The 15,180-nt window shown below is 44.4% G+C and overlaps 1 protein-coding gene across 1 annotated transcript in view; it reads left to right on the top strand.

Annotated features, from left to right (window-relative positions):
* LOC137277475 (WD repeat-containing protein 48-like) overlaps positions 1 to 15,180 on the top strand; it is a 32,454-nt gene that overhangs the window by 14,406 nt on the left and 2,868 nt on the right. Inside the window, exons 5-13 of the mRNA XM_067809209.1 lie at positions 649 to 778; positions 2,000 to 2,190; positions 3,501 to 3,605; positions 4,746 to 4,865; positions 5,427 to 5,492; positions 6,179 to 6,269; positions 6,471 to 6,568; positions 14,282 to 14,389; positions 14,668 to 14,767. Of these exons, the coding sequence (XP_067665310.1) occupies positions 649 to 778; positions 2,000 to 2,190; positions 3,501 to 3,605; positions 4,746 to 4,865; positions 5,427 to 5,492; positions 6,179 to 6,269; positions 6,471 to 6,568; positions 14,282 to 14,389; positions 14,668 to 14,767 (1,009 nt within the window). The remainder of the gene's footprint in view (positions 1 to 648; positions 779 to 1,999; positions 2,191 to 3,500; positions 3,606 to 4,745; positions 4,866 to 5,426; positions 5,493 to 6,178; positions 6,270 to 6,470; positions 6,569 to 14,281; positions 14,390 to 14,667; positions 14,768 to 15,180) is intronic.

Raw genomic sequence — 15,180 nt, 5'->3', positions numbered from 1 at the left:
CTCCATGGCTAATTCAGCCTTCCGCATTCACATCGAGGGTGCTTTTTTAGGGCAACTCCATCTGGTGCAGTGTTTCATAGCAGGCTTGGACAGAGCTTGTACGGCCGTCTGGTGGGCGAGTCCCACATGGGACTTGTCCGCTCTCCGTATTCGGTCTGATCCATTCACCATGAAAAGTGAGGTGCGAAGTTGATGGCTAGAGTTACCTGTTAAGTAGTTGAGTTAAGTGTTTTTTGTTTTGTAAATATTTTTTGTTTTGAAAAATATAGTTTCAACAGCTGTTGAAAGTTTTAAAATTGACATTTTGATGCTTATATGTACCCCAAGGATGAGTTTCTTCAAGAAATTCATAACCTCTACAGGTTTGCATAAACTTAGCTTACACACTGAACCACTGACTCACTGTAGGTGTGTCAACACCATATCTGTGCTCCTTTATTCGAGCCCATTTCTGGTGTCTCCTAGGATAGTATTACTGGAATAACGCTAGAAGCGGCATAAAACCACCTGAGACCTACCTCCCAGTGGTCTTTCTTCCAATATAAGCTGACATGACATGATATAACTGTAATAGTGTGATAGTGATTGGCTTGCACACCTATCTCTCACACACTGATATAGGCTGTAATGGAGTGTTATCTGTTACAGGATTACGTGAAGGCGCTTGCATATGCGAGAGACCGAGAGCAGGTAGCATCTGCTGGACTAGACCGAGCCATCTTCCTGTGGGATGTTAACACACTGACCGCGCTCACTGCATCAAACAACACTGTCACAAGTAGGTATCACAATGTAGGAGTGTACCTACTGATCCATCACTGTCACAAGTAGGTATCACAATGTAGGAGTGTACCTACTGATCCAACACTGTCACAAATAGGTATCACAATGTAGGAGTGTACCTACTGATCCAACACTGTCACAAGTATGATTACACGATGCCATTTAGAAAGTGGTCAAATGCAACCTTAGTCATATTTGGGATTTCACTTTCTTAGTAAAGTACAAATTCTAGTACTTTTTTCGGTTGAGTCCCATCCGGGATTTGAACCCGCACCCTCAGAGTCAGGCACCTAATCGCCAGCACAAAGTCAGCCGCCTAGCCCGCTCAGCCACCGCGACTTCCACAAAATGAAAGTCGGACAACTGGTAGTCTAGACTGCGTACTTTGTGTACCCCTCTGATGAGTGTAAATTGGCACGGCTCCCACGGCCGAAAGCTATGATTACACGATGCCATTTAGAAAGTGGTCAAATGCAACATATGTCATATTTGGGATTTCACTTTCTTAGTAAAGTACAAATTCTAGTACTTTTTTCGGTTGAGTCCCATCCGGGATTTGAACCCGCACCCTCAGAGTCAGGCACCTAATTGCCAGCACACAAAGTCAGCCGCCTAGCCTGCTCAGCCACCGCGACTTCCACAAAATGAAAGTCGGACAACTGGTAGTCTAGACTGCGTACTTTGTGTACCCCTCTGATGAGTGTAAATTGGCACGGCTATGATTACACAATGCCATTTAGAAAGTGGTCAAAGCGGCTGACTTTGTGTGCTGGCGATAAGGTGCCTGACTCTGAGGGTGCGGGTTCGAATCCCGGATGGGACTCAACCGAAAAAAGTACTAGAATTTGTACTTTACTAAGAAAGTGAAATCCCAAATATGACATAGGTTACTATCACAAGTAGGTATCACAATGTAGGAATGTGCCTATTGATCCATCACTGTCACAAGTAGGTATCACAATGTAGGAGTGTACCATTGATCCAACACTGTCACTAGTAGGTATCGCAATTTGAGGATGAATCTATTGAATGAACACTGTCACCAGTGTTGTGATCATAGTTTAACCATATGCATAAATGATAGGAAAAGTATTTCGATTAGTATTATTAGGTGACTTCATGCTATAATGACATGAAAACCAATTTTGATACATGAAAAACATGAATGGAATCATTTATGAGTGACAAAAGTAGATACGTTTTGTGTTGTGTATAGCGTCGAGTCTGACAGGAAACAAAGATTCGATCTACAGCCTGACAATGAACCCACCAGGAACTGTGATTGTGTCGGGATCCACGGAGAAAGTGCTCCGAGTGTGGGATCCTCGCACGTGTCAGAAGCTGATGAAGTTGAAAGGACACACAGACAATGTGAAAGCATTGGTTCTAAACCGAGATGGAACACAGGTAGGACGACATCTCATTTGTTAAATACTGGATTCACTAGTGTTTCACAATAAAAAAAAAAATCACACTGTTTATAGACTGAGAAAAAGGGGATAACTAATATTCTTCTTTAAGTGGCATTTAAAAACTGGTATGATGAAGAGAGGAAGACTTTTTTTATTGCTATAGATACAACGTTTCAGTGGATATATTTCTCCATCTTGCATATGTTGTCTACCATTTGCTTGATTACGGCTTTAGAACCTACTCTGAAACATTGCATCTTTTGCAACAGAGAAGTTGTTTATCCATAAAAAGGTGTTCCTCTTAAACTAATATTCTGCAATGTTTTTCTTATCCTTGATATCCGAAGTGACAAATACTGGAAGTTGGTCACTTGTACTTCTCATGCTTCAACATGCCATGGGCTATTACATTCGATGCTCACTTCTCCACCTGTATAACACTGCATGTGATGGCTGGAACTGATACAGCCATAACCCCATGAAGAGCCGAGGTAGAATAGGTCTTTGGCAACCCACACTTGCCATAAAAGGAGATTATGCTTGTCATGAGAGTCGACTAATGGGATCGGGTGGTCAGGCTCGCTGACTTGGCTGACACACATCATTGGTTCCCATTTGTGCAAATCGATTCTCATGCTGTTGATCATTGGTTTGTGTGGACCTGACTCAATTATTTACAGACCACCGCCATATAGCTGGAATGTTACTGAGCACGGCGTAAAACTAAACTCACTCACTGATACAGTAGTACATGCACATAGGTTAAAAAATACTATTGCCTGATGCCCGAGACAAGTCAGTTTTCCTTTTGGGCAATCAAATAATGGTATCTTCCTTGCCCATGGGCTGCTAGATAAGTTTCAAAGTGCAAATAAATTTCATTTCATGTCTGCTCAAAATGTAGCTGTTAAATTTCACAATGTAAATGAAGTAGAGTTATCTTTCTTTGCTATTTATCTTTTCTCAGTAAATAGTCCACTACACATTAACATCAAATACCATCTTCATTCTTTTATAATTACATCATCATGATTAAGTCATAAAAATCAGGGCAAGTGAAAAATATCAGGACGAGTTACTTTCTAAAGTCAATTGCTCTGAGGCAAGTGGCTTTTGAAAAAGATTTTGAACCCCTACTGCACCTGCTATAGTGACACCAGTATTCCAGTAACGTTAACGTTGATGGAGGAGACAGTATTGTAGAAATCATGCATTATACTAATAACTCTGAGTACTTTCTCTCCAGCCATGTATATTTTGTGGGAATATAGATGTTCCAGCAAAATCTGTGCTTGTGTTTTCCAGTGTTTGTCGGGTAGCTCTGATGGCACGATCAGGTTATGGTCCCTTGGTCAGCAGCGGTGTGTGGCCACGTTCAGGGTACATAATGAGGGAGTGTGGGCATTACAGGTATGTCAGATCGTCACAGAACTCTCACCTTCCCCGTGGTGTGTGGCCACATTCAGGGTACATAATGAGGGAGTGTGGGCATTACAGGTAGGTCAGATCATCACAAAACTCTCACCTTCCTCGTGGTGTGTGGCCACATTCAGGGTGCATAATGAGGGAGCGGGGGCATTACAGGTAGGTCAGATCATCACAAAACTCTCACCTTCCCCGCAGTGTGTGGCCACGTTCAGGATACATAATGAGGGAGTGTGGGCATTACGGGTAGGTCAGATCGTCACAGAACTCTCACCTTCCCCGTGGTGTGTGGCCACATTCAGGGTACATAATGAGGGAGTGTGGGCATTACAGGTAGGTCAGATCATCACAAAACTCTCACCTTCCTCGTGGTGTGTGGCCACATTCAGGGTGCATAATGAGGGAGCGGGGGCATTACAGGTAGGTCAGATCCTCACAAAACTCTCACCTTCCCCGCAGTGTGTGGCCACGTTCAGGATACATAATGACGGAGTGTGGGCATTACAGGTAGGTCAGATCGTCACAGAACTCTCACCTTCCCCGTGGTGTGTGGCCACATTCAGGGTACATAATGAGGGAGTGTGGGCATTACAGGTAGGTCAGATCATCACAAAACTCTCACCTTCACGTGGTGGGGGTGGAGGGGAAGTCTCATGTCTAAAGTGACGTTGGTTTGATTCAGTGGGTGAAGTACGCTTCTGGTGTCCCACTTGAAAATAGTGGAATGTATTGCTGAGCGTAGTGGAAAACCTCTCCTGCTTTCACTCTTTACTTGTTTACCAATCCTCTCTTTGGTAGCATGCATACAGTGAATCACATTACTGCCTTGACATATTCCATGATCATATGGTCACTTGTCAGTTTTGTTACTAATAACAAATCAGTGCTTTGTTGTTTTCCTGTTAATGTATTAAACCTGTGTTCCTGATCACAATGATTAGAAAATATAGAGTTTGGTCTACATTATCTGTCTTTGATCATGTTGAACTAAGAATAATTATATATATCTCCATGCAGTAATAAAGAAGTTATTGTAGTTTCTGCAAGAATGTTTGAGCAATGCATTGATTGATGCATCAAGCTCTAGGTGTTCTGATGTACTGACGAAGTGCTCATCTGTTCCAGGCTAATGAATCCTTCTCTGTTGTGTATTCTGGTGGGAGGGACCGTCAGATCTGGGCTACTGACATCAAGAACCCTGACAACAGAACTCTCATTTGTGAAGAAAAGTTTCCAGTTTTGAAAGTAAGTAATGAAGATACTGGGGATTTTTATGTACAGGGTTGTGAAACTAGAAATAATTCTTTTGTTGTTAGGTAAGTATTTTATGCAGAACATTGTGGAATTGTCCAGATATTTGAGTACACCACTGTCCATGAAATTCCAGATTACCGTTGACCTTCAGTAATCCATGCTTGTCCTAAGAGGCCACTAACAATGGGAAGTTGTTTATTTGTAGACAGACGTCAAACAGTTGAAATACTCCCAAATGTGTTACTGAAACAATGGAATGATTTAGGTTTCTGAATGTAACCGTGACTCGTGAAGGTCCGAGGCAACTATGCTTGTTGTAAAAAGCAATGGGATTGGGATTGATGCTCATGCTTTGATCACTGGATTGTCATGTTCAGACTCGATTTTTTTACAGACCGCTGGAATATAGCTGGAATATAGTTGAGTGCAGCGTAAAACTAAAGCCACTCAGTCTGGTTGTAACCAGGGATAGTCACATCGTTTAAGTATGTCATCTACGTGTTATCAAGTTCCTGATAGGATTAAAACTTCAGTCTTTTTGCTCTCTTTCAGCTTGAACTCCACACAGAGCAACCTTCATTATGGGTGGCCACTACTGACTCCAGTATTAGGAACTGGGTAAGATACTCTTGAGCCATGTGACCCATGAAGGTCCCGGGGTAGAATAGGCCTTCAGCAACCCATGCTTGCCATAAAAGGCGACTAACTGTGCTTGTCGTAAGAGGCGACTAATGGGATCGGGTGGTCAGGCTCACTGACTTGGTTGACACATGTCATCCGTTTCCAGTTGGGCAGTTCGATGCTCATGTTCTTGATTGGATTGTCTGGTCCAGACTCAATTATTTACAGACCGCCGCCATATAGCTAGAATATTGCTGAGTGCGGCATAAAACTAAACTCACTCACTCGTTCACTTGAGCCTTGTTACTTTTTGAGCTTCACGATTAGGTCATCAAATGGTGTACATTTGATGATGGCTGGAAGTTTGAGTAGAAATTGAGCTCATTTCACTTCACCTGTAGAGGTGTGTTTCCTAGCTATGCCAGGATCTGCTCACAATCCAAGGCCCAGATTCCTCCTGATTAGTATCTGTTGTCTGTCCGCACCATATCCACTTCCTCTTATAGAGTGATGAACACTACAGTTTGGATAGTGTTTGACTGTTCTCACAGCGTGCAGATCTTACCAACCAAAGTAGTGTTTGCATGGTGCTAGTAATCTAAGCACATGTCACATGCCCATGTCTGGATGTTGGTGTTTTGAGTAAAATATACCTATTACCTCATGTTTGAATCCTGTTTCAGCCAATCAAAGTCCCCAATGCCAGAACATCAGGAGAATATGATAATGAAAGTTACCATCCAGCTTTTACACAGCCTGATTTTACAATTAAAGGTGAGATATACTTCGAAAGAAATTTTTGAGAATATGAATTATTGTCTCTTTCATAATCGTCATTTTTGAAATTTTTTTGCAGTACTGCTAACAGTTTTAACAAAGATGTCTTTTAGTATTTGTCATGTCATGAATGCTTGTCTGTGTGAGAATATCTGGCAATAAACTGCTCAGTAATGTATAGTACCATCTTCATTACAGGAGGTCCAAGTATTCGTCAGTACTATGTGTTAAATGACAAACGTTTCATTCTCACAAAAGACACAGATGATTGTGTTGCATTGTGGGATGTTTTAACGGTAAGTGACTTTTCTTGCTTTTACATCACATATCTAATTGGAAGAATTCTTCCAACTGACATAATGGTTGATGGGAGTAGTCCCAGAATGACCTGGTCGGTATTCCCAAACAGGAATGAAATAAAAAAAAAATTGTGAACTTATCTGTAATAAGTAATGTTATTATTATTCTCTGACATTAGTACCAGTATACTAGTGGATGTTTCGGTTCAGTTTTCAGTTTTGTTGTCCCCCCGCATTACATGCCGGGGGATATATAGTCGACGCCTCGTCTGTCCGTCCGTCCCCCGTCCCTCGTCCGTCCGTAATCATTTTGTTTCCGGAGCATAACTCAGAAACCATTCAATATTTTTAGACCAAACTTGATAGATATAGTAATCTCAGCCTATGGTTGTGCCTTTTGCTATTTACAGATTTTTGGTGTTGGTCTTATGGTGGGATGGGCTTCGTTTCCGGTGCAGAACTCAAAAACCGTTCAATATTTATCCGCAAGACTTGGTAGATATATCAATCAGAACCTAAAGTGGTGCCTTTTGCTATATACAGGTTTTGTGATTTATTATTTTCTCGGTTTCCATGGAAACGTTTCGGACATAGTCTCAAAAGTGAGAGGTGTGTTTCGTTTCCGGAGCAGAACTCAAAAACTTCTTAATATCTGTCAGTGTTACTAGGTAGATATGTGTAGCAGACCCCAAAGTGGTGCCTTTTGCTGTTTACAGGTTTTTATGATGTATTATTTTCTCGGTTCCATGAACATGTTGTTGACTTAGTTTCCGGAGCACAACTTGAAAACCATTTCATATCTTTCAAAAGATCTTGGCAGATATATGAGACAGATCTTGAAATGGTGACTTTTTTTTTTATTACAGATATATGGTATTTATAATTTTTAACTTACCTTACCATAGGTCTTATGCATATTACCTCAAGCTTCGCTAGAAGAGATCAGACAGTCGTTGATTCGCCATTCCCTGGATGGCTACCTCATGTAATCTACGAATGTAGTCACGGAAGTGACGTGATCTCCCCACTCGCGCGAGAGCGCAGAATCCAAAATTCACTTTTACCTCTAGCGTTCGTCTGTTCGGACGTGTTTGGTTCGCTTAGTTTACCTACTTTGTGGTTTAATAAATTTGTTTTCTCACGGGTAGGTATGATTTGTATCCCTTAGGTGTGCGTGTTTAGGTAAGTAATCATTTAACTGCACTTACTTTGCTACCTCGTGTTGTTTTTTTCTCTCACTTCGGGGTGGGTTCGCCCGCGTCGTGTGTGAGTGCGGCATGGCGTCCGTGGGGGTATTATATCTTGCTGGTTTTTTCTTCCTCCATGTGATTTTACATGTCGATTAGTATTTTTGCCCATGTTTCACAGCATTTATATGTTTTTCGTGCCACGTTGCGATGTACGCAGACAGCCATTTTGGTTGTTTGGCCTTCGCTGTCACGAGCTTACGGGCGTGCCTACTTTACAGTGGGGGTGCTGCATTTCTGGTATAGGGGTGTTTTTTCTACCTCCTAGCGTTGGTTTCAACGCATTGTTATGTTTGTTTGTTGCACTTAACTGTGTATATCTCCCCAGTTTTGCACTATCTGCTTGGGGCAGGAATCGGCGAATATCCCCACCCTTGGTGCCCGGATTGTGCGTCTCTAGCCTGCTCTTTTGACGGACACTGCCAGTACTGCGAGGCGTTATTGGTGGCGGATTTCGAGACTTATTGCGGCTAAGAGGAATTTTATTTCACAGCGGTAGAGAAGGTTGTCGTCTCCAGCGTCGTCGTTGGGATCTCTGCCGGACGACCCTGACTTACAACCGCCTTCAACGCCTGTGCCGACGCCTGGGATGGGGCGTTCGTCTGTGACGCCTGTACGTTTGTCCCCGGAACCACCTCGCTCGGATTCCATCGTGGATCTGTTTTCATCCAGATGCCTTGTCTCATCCGGAAGTCCAGAGGTTCCTGCGCTCTCTCCTGACGCCCGGTGCTGCTGCGATGCCAGTGTCTGGACATCTCGACACCAGCGCCTATGCCAACACCAGCGCCTTTGCTTACGCCAGCGCCTATGCCAGCGCCTGTGCTTGTGCCTACGCCAGCGCCTATGTCTACGCCTGCGCCAGCGCCTGTGCTTGCGCCAGTGCCTATGCCTACGCCAGCGCCTATGTCTACGCCAGCGCCAGAAGCTGTGCTTGCGCTAGTGACTACGCCAGCGCCTATGTCTACGCCAGCGCCAGCGCCTGTGCTTGCGCCAGTGCCTATGCCTATGCCTGCGCCAGTGCCTATGCCTATGCCTACGCCAGCGTCTGTCTACGCCAGCGCCAGAGGCTGTGCTTGCGCTAGTGCCTATACCTACGCCAGCGCCTATGCCGACGCCGGACCCTATGCCAGCGCCAGCGCCTGCGCCTTACCGTATACCCAGGGTGTTGCATACGTTGTCCAGGGAAGAGGTTTTACAACGACAGTTGGATGAAGGGCGCGCTCGGCGCTTGGAGGCAGAGCGCTCTCGGCGCAGATCGCGCTCCAGGTTCCCTGGGAGTCGGTGATCCTGTACCCTCCACAGTAGTCTTTGTCGGCGCTCTCAGTCCCCGCTACGCCCTTTGAATGAGCTACCAGGTGAAGACGTTGCTTGCGCTCCCAGTCCATATCACCTCGACGCTCCTCTAGAACTCGGCGTTTGCGGTCGCCGGAACCACCTTGGATCTCGTCCAAGGAATCTGCTGCTCATGCATCGACTTGGTCTCCTACATCGCGGCGTGATTCGAATTCCGTTTCCTATGAGGACCTGGAAGAACAGGTTTTTGGCCCGGACTTCGACGAGGAGGCAGGAGGCGACGGCGATGGTGATGACACTTAACTACCCTTATCAGTCGTCTTCGAGTGGATTGCTGACAGGTTACCGTACTGCCCTTCACCTTCGGCTAATTCCAACAACCCTGCAGCACTTCATTTATCGCCGGAGCTACTCATCCCGCCTGATCCTATGGTGGCGGACGCCGTGGCTGTATTAGATGCGGTCTTTGAAAAATTGTCATCTAATCCGAATTTCTAAGTGTGTAAATCCAAGAAGTCAGATTACAAGATACACAGCCTGGTTTTCGCGGACAGCGTGGCGGTCTTGGTTGAATCTATGTAGCGGTTATTGGGCTCCTCGCAGCTCTCTTACAGAGTGCAGGATTCTAAGCGGGTGACCATTGAGACTGAACTCAAGCGGATGCTTAAGCCGTTGTCTGCTCTGGTGTCAGCTACCTCGGCGGCGGCGATGGACTTGTCTGAAGACAACGCCTCGAGGATTGATCACCGTACCAGATATTCCTCTGCTGGTAGGCGTGAGACTGGGTGTCCTTTGGAGGGACTGGCTGCATCCTCGAAGATCCTTACTTTACAATTTGTCTACATATACTTCAAGCGGAGAAAGTTTTCTTTCACGTGCTTTACGCATTTTGTCACGAAGATTTTTCGAGACAACTACAAAGTGCCACGCCTAACTACACCTCTTATTACAAGAGAGGGCAGCATTTATCTTCGAGGAAAATTCCAACACATGTACTTGGAAAGCAATTTGTCTGCGTCAGTTTTCAAGCGGCGGAAGGGTTTTCGCGCGCTTTACTCCTTTAGACACGTGCTCGCCATACAGCATGGTTACTGTTAAGCCTACAGGCTAGCAGGGTATCACCGTTTACAAGATTTCATGGTGATCAGTTACCTGCTACACCGGTGACGTCACGTCTACATTTTGATTGGTCCCCGAGAGACAACGCCCTGCAAAGGATCCCAGGGACGTTACATCTACGTTCTGATTGGTCATCGAGGGACAACGCCCTGCGCAGAATGTGTTGTTATTATTCTAGTGTAAGGAAGTTGTCTGCAGTGACTTAGTCATTTACGATGGAAAGATGTCGTTACACTCTAGACTAGCAGTCTACAGCGGCATTGGATTTCTCTAGTCGGCATAGAGATCCTCTAACAGTAGTCTCAACGCTGCCTATCAGGAGGCGTGCAGCGATGTATGGCAGTTTCTGATCGGACAGACAGCCAGCTATAAATAGACTTCCTTGAAATGTCAACACATTCATAATGAACAGCGTGGTTATTCTGAAGTCGAAGAATGACGCATCTTTACGGCATACAAGATTATCTTGAGAGGGGTGGACTTCATTATCAGGCTGTTAAGTCAGCTTTGATGACTAACTAACTCCGCGGGACTTGATTCATCACATCGCCGTCCCAGGTTCGGGGGTCGAAGTTCAAGGCTATGTTAAAAGCAAGCTCTACTCTGTCCGTTATCACTATGTCAGTGATAATGTCTACTCGATTTGCTCATGTCACCTTAGGATATGATCAGACGTAGACGTCTACTATTACGTCTATGACAGCGTTTTCTTGATCATGATTTCATGACAGGTTTACGACATTGGACGTCTTGACACCACACCTGTGGTAGGCTCGCTGGTCAATGTTTGCGTAGGAAGTTACTTATTAGAGCCGTCATTCAACAACCATCTTTAGGTAGACACTTCTCTCCAAGGATTGAGTGCCTATCTAGTCAAGAAGGTTGCAGCAGGATTCTGGAAGAGTGGAGCTCAATCTCTTCACATCACCCAGTTGAAGATGAAAGCGGTGATGCATGTCTGTCATTGGTTGACAGCACCGAGAGACAAGCTACTGATGATCCATACGGTCAACTCAGTAGTAGCTTTCTAGGTAAACAAGGGTCAAGGAGGCCTCGACCTCTACTACACTTGTCGTTTCTACCCTTCGATGTGGTCGAGTCTGATCCTCCAAAATAAAGTATCTCACATACCAGGAGCCTGCATCTTCATGGCAGACGCCTTATCTCACCCCCTACGTCTATCACCAACGGAGAATATGTTGTGTGGAGAGACGTTTCAAATAATCGGCTTCTAGAATGGGACCAATTGTTGTTCCATCCTCACAATCGGACACTGCACCTGGTTCCGTCGCGGTTTCATCTTTGCGCCTGGACCATCTGTGAAAGTCTTGAGGGCCAAGGGGTATTCATCTCAAGTGGCGAAGTTAATCGCCCGGGAGCACAGGGTTTCCACTCAGTCACTTTATGGACCTGGAGGCGTGAGCGATCGACGCGATGTCCCTGTCGTGGGAAGGTCTGGACGCTTACACGTTTCCACCACCAGCCCTTTCTCTCAGAAGTGGTCGCTAAGGTCAAGCAGACTCAGAACCTGCAACTGCTTTTGGTCGCACCTTGGTGGCCAGCCAGGCCATGGTTCCCCAACCTTCGACGACTCGCAAGCGGAGAACCATACAAACTTCCAGAGTGGTTGCATCTACTTCGGCATCCACACAGTCGACAACTGCATCCGGATCCACTGCGATTCCATCTTCACGCATGGGTCATTTGCAGAGGGCGTTAAAGGCTAAGGGCTACTCCATGCACGGGGCGAGCGTTAAAGCTCGCGCGCATAGTTTCTACCCGATCCCTATATGACGACAAATGGCGCTCGTTCGAGAATTTTTGCGCTCATAGATCTCAAGATCCTATGGCAACATCCCCTCAGTTTGTGTCAAAGTTCTCTTTCTACGGAACTTTAGACATCTGAGAGGCAGTACCTTAGGCACCTATCTGTCAGCATTGAATTCTGTCCTTGCGATCAAGTCAGGTAAACAGATCTCCAAGGTACCGGAACTGATTGCGTTTCTCAAAGCTTTCAAGCTGGAAGACCAGAAGGCCAAGTTTCGTCCTCCAGCCTGGGATCTTAATGTCGTTCTACAACATCTTAGAGGACCGCCGTATGAGCCGTTAGAGGAAGCCTCTTTTGAACACCTATCCAAGAAGACGACTTTCCTACTAGCATTGGCGACAGCGGCTAGAGTCAGTGAGATCCATGCTCTTGACGTCACACAGATTCACTTTGAACAGTCAAGGCACGGACGAGTCCATTTGGGTCTGCTCTGGGACTTTGTGGCTAAGAACCCGCTTCCCGGGCAGCCCAACAGGTTATTTTCCATCCCTCCTTTGTCTACGATCCTTGGTCATCATGACTTGGAGGAGGAACTGCTATGTCTGGTCAGAGCTCTGAGATGTTACATTAAAAGGTCAGCCTCTAGGAGACGGTCCCGCAAAAGACTATTCATCCCATTTGCGTCGACCTGCAAAGGAGAGGTAAACAGGAACACGATTGCCCTTTGGCTCAGATCGACAATCCTGGCTGCCTACGACGACAAGCTCCTGCCTCATCCGGTAGCAAATAACCCGCACGAGATCAGGGCTTTGGCATCTACAATGGCCCTCCATCGATATTGCACGGTAGCGCAGATCATGGAGGGTTGTTTCTGGAAGTCATCAACTGTCTTCGCTTCCCACTACTTGAGGGACCTGACAGTTGAAGATGTGGAGGGGTTACAGTCATTTGGTCCACTGGTAGTTGCTCAGCAACTTACCCGACCGTCCGCCCATTAGGTAATAACGCTGTTACTTACCGTTGGTCTTAAGATTAACCTCACCCTCAGGGTGCGTCGGTTTTTCTTTGGAGTTCTATTGGGTTACTCTTTGTCCTGCTCCAGGTGTTATCCTGAGACCGTTGGCATTGGTTTCCCAAGTTCTCCTGTTGCATGTGCACTGTTTGCTGAGGGATGGTCCTCCGGAGTCCACACCACCATCCATCTGTCGAAGCCATATGCATAAGACCTATGGTAAGGTAAGTTAAAAATTTATTAAAATCTAAATATTTTAGATATTTAAATACTTACCTTACCATAGGGCGGTGACTCCCTCCCAACGCTGGATGCTCCTCCCCACTTTGGACTCTTCGGACCTTCCGGTTGGCGGTAAAAGTGAATTTTGGATTCTGCGCTCTCGCGCGAGTGGGGAGATCACGTCACTTCCGTGACTACATTCGTAGATTACATGAGGTAGCCATCCAGGGAATGGCGAATCAACGACTGTCTGATCTCTTCTAGCGAAGCTTGAGGTAATATGCATAAGACCTATGGTAAGGTAAGTATTTAAATATCTAAAATATTTAGATTTTAATAATTTTTCATGAATTCCATGGAAACAATTCAGACTTGGTCTAAAAACAAAATAAGTAACTGTCAGATGATTTGTCCTTTCAAATATTTTCGGGCCAGGGGGATATGTCATCTTCTGATGACTTGTTTTGAATGAGTTGTTAAATATTACCAAACTGGATACTGGTTGCCTGCACATGCACAGCAGAGGGGTGATTCCATGTGGTGAGGGGCTGTATAATGAACAACAAAGACTTTTTTTTTATTGTACAATATTTTATTAAAACATTGATACAACTGTCACATGACATTTTCGAAGAGGACAGCTGGAGGAATTTTTGGGTTCCGATACAGTGATAACTTTTTGGTTTAGTTTGGTCTCACTGAACAAATGACCTTTTGGTTACTAAAGGGGGAAAATATTGGACGTATGACCTTCAACAGAATACAGCATGGCCTGACCCACGACTTTTTTGTCAGATTCTGTAAGCATGAGTCAGGATAAGGAAAAATATGTAATTTTCTGAAAAAAAATTGATATTTTGTACTTACCCTGACTCATGCTTTTTATTCTTATCTCCTTCCTCTGTGCAAAGATAGTGGAAGACTTGAAATCCACTGAAGTTTCCTTCAAATTGAAGCGGCTGTACAATACAATCACATAAGTCCGACACAAGAATTACAGTTTCAATGCACAATATCCTAGACTGATGATATTCATTGTTCAATTTCAGGCAAGGAAAGTTGAAGATTTGGGAAAGAAAGATTTTGAAGATGAGATAAAGGCCAGAATGAAGACTGTGTATGTTCCAAACTGGTTCTCTGTGGATCTGAAGACTGGGGTAGGAACTGCCATGCTTGTGTGTTATATGTTCACAGTGCCATGTCACTAGGGCAAGATAGGTCTACGGTGGTAGGAGGGTTTGGAAATATCATAATTGTGAACTTGTTGCCATGCAAATAAAGAATAAAAGTTCCCATGTTGGAACATGAGGTCTGCTTATCAAAAATAATATCCAAGAATGATTTACCTAAAGTTCTAACAAAACAAGGCTCTATTAAGTACATTTACAATTAGTTGGTCAATATTGATGAACATTTGAACTATTGTGTTTTTCAGCTACTGACAATCCACTTGGAGGAGTCAGACTGTTTTGCAGCCTGGATGTCAATAAGAGAACTTGGTCTTCCAATGTCCCCTGATGCACCAGAGACTAAAAGTAAGATGTCGCCAGTTAAGGCAATAGTAATATCCATGACACTATTTCATATTGTTGATTTAATTAATACATAACAGAAATATGTCTTAAGCAGATATATTCTACCTGGAATCAGTGAAAGAACAAATGGATAAAATGTGAATAAACTAAACCTGACAGAATGAGATTTCTCTGCATTACCACCCTCTGAAGTCTTTTGAAACATGGTCATCGTTGTGAGGACATCAGCACATAAGCTTACATGATTTAAATAATTGTTATTATCTTTAAACAGGACAATCTTCTCACAGTACATCCTTACCAATTTTGAAATCTATATGAAGGAATTTAAGAACATAAGCACTTTATAAAATGTCAAACTTTCATCATGATAGTAATCTTTCCCAATTGGCCTGCAGTGGTCATTTTACTTT

The sequence above is a fragment of the Haliotis asinina genome, chromosome 3 (assembly GCF_037392515.1).
Source record: "Haliotis asinina isolate JCU_RB_2024 chromosome 3, JCU_Hal_asi_v2, whole genome shotgun sequence".
Lineage (NCBI taxonomy): Eukaryota > Metazoa > Mollusca > Gastropoda > Lepetellida > Haliotidae > Haliotis > Haliotis asinina.
This window is presented reverse-complemented; position numbering and strand designations above follow the sequence as displayed.